At 36.7% G+C, this 9,547-nt stretch overlaps 1 protein-coding gene across 1 annotated transcript; it reads left to right on the top strand.

Moving 5' to 3' along the window:
* The first annotated feature begins 7,362 nt into the window (after positions 1-7,362).
* On the top strand, positions 7,363-8,718 carry LOC131025482 (uncharacterized). Its single transcript, XM_057955277.1, has 2 exons — positions 7,363-8,139; positions 8,326-8,718. The coding sequence occupies exons 1-2, from the start codon at positions 7,363-7,365 to the stop codon at positions 8,716-8,718; spliced, it is 1,170 nt and encodes a 389-aa protein (XP_057811260.1).
* The last annotated feature ends 829 nt before the right edge of the window (positions 8,719-9,547 follow it).

Raw genomic sequence — 9,547 nt, 5'->3', positions numbered from 1 at the left:
TTATAGAGCTTAGCTATGGCGACCACTGCCTGCAATTAGTTCTAGATGAATCACGGCCAAGCAAGTGAGGAAAATTAAACGTGTGGGAAATGGGAATCGTACTAATAATATATATTTTGAATTGGCTGGATATATATATTGATGAAGAGGCCAAAAAATATATTATCTATTTGCTTAGCCAATATATAGATAGCAGCTAAAGTTTAAAAATATATAAATGTAACTTCTTACCAAAGTAGACAACGAAGCGCGGCTGAGTTGGTAAGACGCTTCCCCTCCAACAAATAGGTCAGGGGTTCGAGGATCAAGCGGAAAAATGGGGAACCATTATTGATTCTATTGGAAAAAAAAAAAAACTTCTTACCAAAATACTCATGATAATTTAAAATATGAAAATATATAATTCAAGTTGAAGGGTCACCCAAATCGTCACATGAAATCGTTCAATTAACGCGATCGTGTGAACCTTTTAATTTTCTCATGAATTTGCACTATCATGTTAAATTGTTCAATTTGCACGATCATATGAATCTTTAATTTTCACATGAAATTTGCACAATCACGCGAAATAGCTCAATTCGTGCTATCACATGAACTTTTGATGTTGTAAATATTTAATTTTCATTTTCACAACCACGATTTCGTGCTATCACATGAACTTTTGATGTTGTAAACATTTAATCTATATAATATATAAAAGAGGAGTTTTTCCCTCCATATTTTCCCTCTTTTTTTCTCTCTCTTCTTTTCACCAATTTTCTACTATTTTTTTTCTTTTTGTTTTTATATTTTAATTCTTTTTTAAACATTGTCAAATTTGATTCATGAAAAAATATTCAATGGACAATTTAAATTTATTATAGTATAAAAAATATCAAAAATGAATTTAAAACGAATAAGTTATAAAAAATTTTAAATTTTTTATTTTCTCTCTCTCTCTCCATTAAAATTTTATAATTTTTTATGTTTATATATAAAAATATTTATTATGACGCATCAATCGTGATAATACTCAATAATAATAATGTGATTTTTATTACACTTAAAGTTGAAAATTACATTTTGAAATTCAAGCTTTTATTGAGTAATTGATGCGGATTATTTTATTTTTAAAACATGTTTCGTATTTATTTATATTTTAATTTTATTTATATTTATTTATTTATTTATTTAAATATGAGTATTATTTAATTTCGATGTTCGTCGTGCATCGCACGAATGGGCATATACTAGTTTTCGTATGAATTTACACTATTACACGAAATTGTTCAATTCGCTTATTCATATGAACTTTTGACTTTCCACATGAATTTGCACTATCAAGTGAAATCGCTCAATTTGTATGATCGAGCGCACCATTAATTTTTCCGTGACATATATGATTTTCTTATAAAATTGTCCACTTACACAAAAAATAACTAGAATTTATATATTTTTAAACTTTGACTACTATTTATGTATTGACTAAGTAAAATGGCAAATTTTCACCATTATCACTATATGAACATGATTATATGTGCAGAGTCGCAACCTTCGTCATCATATTTCATCTCAATCACTACAACAATACACACGATTCGCTGGAAAATTTAACGATGGAACCATATCCGTCGTTGATCTTTCGGGTATAACGATTCATTGTTCACGCATCATAGTATTTAATATTTTTGATTTTTTTTAGAATTTCTTAAACCTTGTGTTCAAACTTCAACCACTCGCGATGACCTTTTCAAACCGTGTCTAGTTAAATTAATTGGATTCAGGGGGGAAGGATGGCGTAGGGAAGACATATATTAGAGTTTGAAGATTCATGGGTTTACTACTTTCTAGTGAAAAAAGCGAAAGCATAAGTTTGCAAGAATTCATACATGTAAATATGTAATGCAACTGCTTAAATTTGCGACTCCAACGGACCAACCTAAAATCGAATGCATTAAAGTTATAGTTGAAATATTTTAGCTAAAAAATGAAAAATTTAAAACGATTAACTCAAATAAATTAATCTAAAATCAAATAGGCTGGCCGAAATCGCAAGAATCAACCCGATTCATATCGCTAATTTATAGGTTTTTAATTTATAGAGCTTAGCTTTGGCGACATAAATCTGCAGCTGCAAATAATTTGTGCGGTAGCCTAGATGAATGACGGCGAAGTAAGTGAGGAAAAAACGTGGGATGAATCGTATTAATAATATAAGATGAATGACGGTGAAGTAACTGAGGTCCGAGGAAAAACGTGGGATTTTTTTTTCAAAGAAAAAAACAAAACAACGAAATGGGTTTCCTGAAGCATGGGTAGAGTTTGCCACGACAAAAGTATTAGTCAAATAAAATTTGCTGGATATGTTTAAGAGGCTAAAATATGAGAGCCATATTGATTAGTTTTTTTAATGAAAAACAACTAATCAATATATATAAATAGTCGCTAAGGGAAGAGATCATATATAGAACCCCTTCCTTTAAGTAGTATGTAGAATTCAATCTCTTTCATCCATCTTCTTGATCCTACGACTAATATTCACTCTTTATTTTTGATCATTTTAACTTGAGAATCTTATTGTAATCTTAAGGATAATATGGTCAGTTGATTTTGTTTCCTCCCTTCACGTGATTTCTTCTTTTCCCCCTCCTTCTTCTTCATCTTCCTCTCCTCCTCATCTTGAGTTGCGTGATGCGTCACAGCGTGGCAGTAGACTATGGTGGCTGATGCGCAGCGGCGACAACCACCGACGAGTTCTCATGTAAATTTTCGAAGATATATTGTGGTTACAGTACGGTAAATAATAAAATTTTGATAGAAGATTGAGAGATCGATAGATATGGAGGCTATAGTGGTGGTTTATGACGGAGTTTATCGAAAGTCGGAGAAGAATGCGGTGGGTTACAGAGGAGTTCGCCGGAAACACGAAGAAGAATGTTGTAAAACTAGTGGAGGAAAATTGCAAAGGATTTTGCTGTCAAAATTGAAGTATGCATATTGTGTCAATAAATCCTGCATATCATGTCAATAAAACCTGCATGTCGTGTCAATGAATCATGTATCATTTTTCCTGAAATATGCTATGTTTAAACTGAACCATGCATATTGTGTCAATGAACCATGCATATTATGTTACTGAACCATGCATATCGTATAAATGAACCATGCATCTTGTGTAATGAACTCTGCATCATATGTTTAAACTGAATATGCATTCAAGTAAAATGAATCATGCGTCAATGAACCATGCATCTCGTGTCAATGAACCATGCACAATTTTTCTTGAAATCTGCTATGTTTAAACTGAACCGTGCATTCATGTAATCTGAACCATGCATATTGTGTCATGAACCTTGCATATTGTGTCAATGAACCATTCTCGTCTCGTGTCAATGAACCATGCAACAATAAAATAGAACAATGCATGACTAATTGCAAGAACCATTCATATGACAAAATAAAACACTGCATATTATACAACAGAACAATGCATATTATAAATCAGAACCATGCACGACTAAGTGCAAGAAACATAAAAATGATTGTTTTGCCCCTCCATGTTTTTTTTTTCAAAATGAAATATTTTAATGTCGGCGCCACGTGTCATTCATCTGTGCGATCTTCCCTTTCCAATTAATGGTCCATATTTGAATTTATATACTACCTAAGGGAAGGGTCTACCGGAACCCAATCCTAGTTGCTAAAGTTTAAAAATATATTTCCTTCATCCAATATATCCTTTATTTTTTACTTTCACTTTATATATCAATTTATTTACAACTTTATCACACATGATTCCCTACAAGTTCTTTTTCTTTTTATCTTATTTTCATAACACTTTTTTTATTTACTTCCTCCACTCACAACACACTCATCTAACATTTATTCAAATTTATGTCACCAAAATTGATGCAGCTCTTGTAGGACGACAAAAGTCTAAATTTTAGTCAAAATATATAAGTTCTTATCAAAATACCTATACTAATTTAAAATCCAAACATATATAATTCAAGTTGAAAGTTCACACAAAATCATTCAATTCACACTTTTGATTTTTTTCATGAATTTGCATTACCACGTTAAATTGTTTCATTTTTTTTTGATCGGGCAAAGTCATGTTAGATGTTAGTAATTAGTTCCCCATCCACTCCAAGAACCACCTTATCTCTCCATTCACCAAAATCCACCTAATATCTCCAATCTCCAATTCGCTCCCAAGAGGGATCGAACCCGGGTCACTTCACTTAAGTGAGGACCCGGTGGCCAGTGGGCTAAGCCCCCTGGTTGTTAAATTGTTTCATTTGCGCAAGCACACGAACCTTTAATTTTCACTATCAAGCATAATCGTTCAATTCGCATAATCACGTGAACCTTTTATTTTCGTTTAATTCGTGCGATGAACCTTTGATTTTCACATGAATTTTCATTATCGAATGAAATCGTTCAATTTGTGCAATCACATGAACTTTATTATTATTATTATTATTATTATTATTATTATTATTATTATTATTATTATTATTATTATTATTATTATTATTATTATTATTATTATAGAATCACATTTATTTACGGGGCAAATATTAAATTAACTAATTTGATTTATTAAAAGGTGATTGTAAACATAAAAATAAAGTTATTATTAAAATAGTTCAAACTTTAATCTTATGATAATTTTTAATCTAAATTTATAAATATTAGTATAATATAACTATTTAACTATGTTGTTCAACTAATAATCGGAGTTAAAATTGTGGCATTATTTAATTTATTATCCGAATCAAAATTTCGGCCAACTGAAGCCGACATGTTTGTCAATAAAAAAGAATTACATTAGAAATTCACTCTCCTTTCACTTTCAATATAATAGAATGAAGTGTTTTCTGGAGTTTCAATTGACCAAAATTTTGACTTGTACTATAAATTGAATAACGAAGATAAGTATACATGCTATATTTGTAATATTTAGAAATTCAAATTAAAAAAAAATATCATTTACTGAAAGTTCGGGCTATTTTTCAATAATAACCCTAAAAATAAAGGGTTAATTGCCGCTAAATTCAAAAGCTTTCTAAAATTTCGCGATTTTCTCACCAACTTCAAAATCGGCGTATAAATACACGAATTGAGAATTCGTTCTTAATGTTCCCAAAATTAAAAAATCCGGTGAGTTGACATGGCAAACACATGTGACATGTCAATTAAATGCCAAATAGATATGACATGTCATTTTTTAATTTTTTTAATTAATCTTATTTTAATAAAATGTTAATAAATTAATTTATAAAAAAAAATAGAAAATACCTACCCCCAACCCCAAACACCCCCTTCCCCAACCCCCCCGACCACCACCTCCCAAATCCAAACCCTCGGCGCCACCCCGTCCACCACCTCCCAAACCCCTGGCGCCACCCCGACCAACACCGCGAGAAGAAGAAGGCCGCCCAAATCAGTACACATATTTTCTCACCCTTCGACTCCTCCATCTACCCCATCCCCAAACACCCAGAGCTGCGATTTGCAGAGGGATTTGGGGTGACGATTTGAAGGAGGGAGGCCGCGATTTGGTGAGGCGATTTGCAGAGCGGCGGTGAAAGGCGAGAGAGAGATTGACCGGCGGCAGTTGTAGGTGAGTGTGTGTGTTGTTGTTGACAGTTGAGAGCAGGCGAAGATGAGCGGTGGTGGTGGTCTGGTGGAAGTCCAGAACTCTGGCAGAGATGAGTAAGGGAGACGGTGGGAGTCCAGAGATCGGCGGCGGTGGTGGTCTGGTGGTTGGAAGTTCAGATCTCGGCGATGGTGGTGGCTGGAAGTCCAGAACTCGGCGGCGACGATGGCTGGAAGTTCAGATCTCGGCGGCGGTGGTGGTGTTCGAAATAGAGAGAGAGAATTCTGTATTTTTTTTTCTTTTTTTTTTAATGTTGTTGGAAATCAAAACGACGTCGTAAAACGACGTCGTTTTGATTTTTAAAAACGACGTCGTTCCTTACGCTGCCGACTATGCCACGCTGTAACTACGATCATCCATGTCAGCTTCAAATTTTGGGGATTTTTTAATTTTGGGAACATTAAGAACGGATTCTCAATTCGTGTATTCATACGCCGATTTTGAAGTTGGTGAGAATATCGCGAAATTTTAGAAAGCTTTTGAATTTAGCGGCAATTAACCCAAAAATAAATATGTAATTGATGTAATAAATATCAACACCTAATTAAAACATTAAACGACACGAAAATTTACGTACTCCGATCATGAAGATCTACATCCACAAGTGGATTTTCGAGGTTTTCACTATACTAGAGAGTTTACATTTTACAAGTTGATGAGATGAATGAAAGATAAGAGTCCTCTAAGCTAATAATCAAACTCCTATATATTTATAAGCACCAACATAAACATGAGGCCTCTGGGCCCATTAATTCAAGTAGTTGGACCTAAGCCCCTATTACATTAATCTTTGTCTTTGATCTGAATTGTCAGCACTGAGAATTAAGGTTGGGCTATATATCCAAGTCGAAGTAGAGCCGAATCGTCGAGGCTGAGAGTCAAGGTTTGGCTGTCAAGACGAGAACATAGTTAAGCTGCTAAGATAATTCTAATAGCTAAAGCGAATTTACAATTATATTTCCACTATTCAATTGTAGGACCACAGTGACCCAACTAATTGAGTGGCTTAATAATTCCTACCTTACTCAAAAGAACTTGCTAATCTATATATAACTTAGTAATATAGTTTCACTTACTCCATGACTTTTTTTAAAATCATTAATTTATTAAAATAAGATTATATTAGAAAGAAAAAAGGAAAAAATATGCCTAAAAGAACTCTTGAAAGCACAGCGATGCAGACTAAGGGCCGAGCCTCATTAAAACCCCTTTAAAGAAAATCCAGAGGAAAAAACCTTAAAGGGGAAAAAGAGTACTCGTCTAGAAAGAAATCACCAACGTGACAACACAAGAAAACACCGCAAAGCCAGTAAGGAGAGGAAAAACTTCGGGAGCTCCGGCCTAACCATCGCCCCCAAGAGTCTCCGGACTCCCAACTAGCAACAACAAACCAACCCAAATAATAAAAAACAGACAGCAACACAAAGAAAACTCGCTTCCAAAGGTGAAAACCCTGTTGGAGAACGCATCGACGACCAATCCAGCTCTCCGCGGAAGCGAAACCCATCGCCCACCCGGTCAGCTCGAGAAAAGCAAACCAGGAGCGACTCCACCAACGGAGGCGAACCTCCCCAACTCCAGCTGCTAGCACACCGATCGACTGTAAAAAAGCCGAGGAGGCCCTCCAAACCACACCCCATGAACAACAGCCATGCCTACTGCCGCGAGCGAAACCACCAAAGCGCAACCTACCCCTGCCAAAGACGCAGCTAACCGACATGAAACCCCACACAACCGACCTCCAACCAACACACTCCATGCTGGAAAAAAGGCCGAAGAAGCACCCCAAGATGTCAAGCAACAACACACTATCTGAAGAAGCACTCCAAAGAACGGTCTCGGATCACTGCCCGTTAATGATGGAAACAATCACTGTTGATTGGGGGCCGAAGCCATTTAGATTCATAAATGCCTGGACAAGCCACCCAGATTTTGAAAAGGTGGTCAAAGATTCGTGGCAAAGACCCGGCATCTCGGGATGGAGTTGCTATATTTTCAAAGAAAAAATGAAGCGACTGAAGGTCGATCTAAAGGCCTGGAACAAATCGTGCTTTGGTTCGATCGATGAAAGCATTGAAAAACTTAAAGATGAACTCAAGGAATGGGATACAAAAGATGACAACGTGGGTCTGGACGAAGAAGAAGTTCTTAAGAGAAACGAGACTTCGGCATCACTGATTTTACAGATGAAAAATCGTGATAGTCTTCTTGCCCAAAAGGCTAAAATTCGGTGGCTTCAGGATGGGGATATCAACAGTGGTTATTATCATAAAGTTATCAATGGCAGACGAGCTAAGAACGATCTTCCTGGGCTTCAGATTAAGGGCCGCTGGATCGACGATCCGGCTGAGGTTAAAAAAGAGATCCGAGATCATTTTGAAGCTCAATTTAGACAAATAAGTGGACTCCAACCTGTCATCCCAGCTGATTTTGCCCAAAACAAAATCACAGCCGACATGAGTCAACAACTTGACGCTCAGTTCACCGAGGAAGAGGTGAAATTGGCGGTGTGGAATTGTGATGGAAGTAAAAGCCCCGGTCCCGACGGTTTTAATTTTCTTTTTTTGAAAAAGTGTTGGGACATTATTAAAGAGGACTTACTGAAGGTTCTGTTTGATTTCCATTCTCACGGCACTATACCAAGATGAGGTAATCCTTCTTTCATTGTGCTCCTTCCAAAGAAAGATGCAGCTTCGGTTTTGAAGGATTACAGGCCAATTTCGCTTATCAATTGCCTCTACAAAGTGATCGCGAAAGTCCTCGCTGCCAGAATGAAACAGGTAATGAGTTCTATCATTGCCGATTGCCAAAGTGCTTTTATCAAGGGGAGATACATTTTGGATGGGGTGATTGTATTGAACGAAATTCTTGAGGATGCCAAAAAAAGGAAGAAAGGGGTGTCTCTTTTTAAAGTAGACTTTGCTAAAGCGTTTGATACCGTTGACTGGCATTTTCTGGACGTAATGCTTGAGAGAATGAATTTTAGTCAAAGATGGAGAAGATGGATCTCGGGGTGTCTCAGGTCTGCCACGACTAATGTGTTGGTTAACGGGAGCCCTTCGGGTGAATTCTGAATGGAGAGAGGGCTTAGGCAAGGAGATCCACTTTCTCCTTTCCTCTTCCTTATTGCGGCGGAAGGTCTTAATATCCTTGCCGAAAGAGCGATTCAAAGAGGGTTACTGGAGCCGGCTGTAGTTGGAAGTGGGGTCAGAATTTCTCACCTCCAATACGCAGACGATACCATTTTTGTGACTTCGGGGAAGAAAGGTAATGCTTGGGCTCTCAAATGCATCCTTAAACTTTTTGAAGCTCTCTCGGGCCTCAAAGTTAACTTCGAAAAAAGCAACTTCTTTGGGATTGGCATTCCTAGTCCAGTTTGCTCTCAGATGTCAATGATCCTTAATTGTAAAGTTGGAACTCTGCCAATAAAGTACCTGGGTATTCAGATTGGATCTCGACTTTCTAGGGTGGCCGATTGGTATTACTTGGAGGAGAAGATTAAAAAGAAAATTCTCATGTGGAAGAATCGGAATTTGTCGCTCGCCGGAAGGATCACTTTGGTCAGATCGGTCCTCTTCTCCATTCTGATTTATCAAATGTCCTTCTCCATTATCCCAAAGCGCGTCCTTTCAGGTATCCGATCTTTATTGAGCAATTTTCTTTGGGGAGGAGCGGGAGGGGAGTCGAGAAAGATTCATTGGGTTAAGTGGGATGCTCTCTGCGATGATCTTGAAATTGGGGGTCTGGGTATTAAAGATCTGGAGAAATTCAACAAGGCCCTTATGGCCAAATGGATTTGGAGATTCTTGACGGAGAGGAAGGCTCTTTGGGTTAGGGTGATGAGAGCAACCAAGGGAGAGATTGATTGGGATGAAGGGGGCTTCAATCTTGAAAAAAATAGAG

Source organism: Salvia miltiorrhiza, chromosome 5, assembly GCF_028751815.1.
Source record: "Salvia miltiorrhiza cultivar Shanhuang (shh) chromosome 5, IMPLAD_Smil_shh, whole genome shotgun sequence".
In the NCBI taxonomy this organism is placed as follows: Eukaryota; Viridiplantae; Streptophyta; class Magnoliopsida; order Lamiales; family Lamiaceae; genus Salvia; species Salvia miltiorrhiza.
Note: the sequence above shows the minus strand (reverse complement) of the source record. Positions and strands in the feature narration are given on the sequence as shown.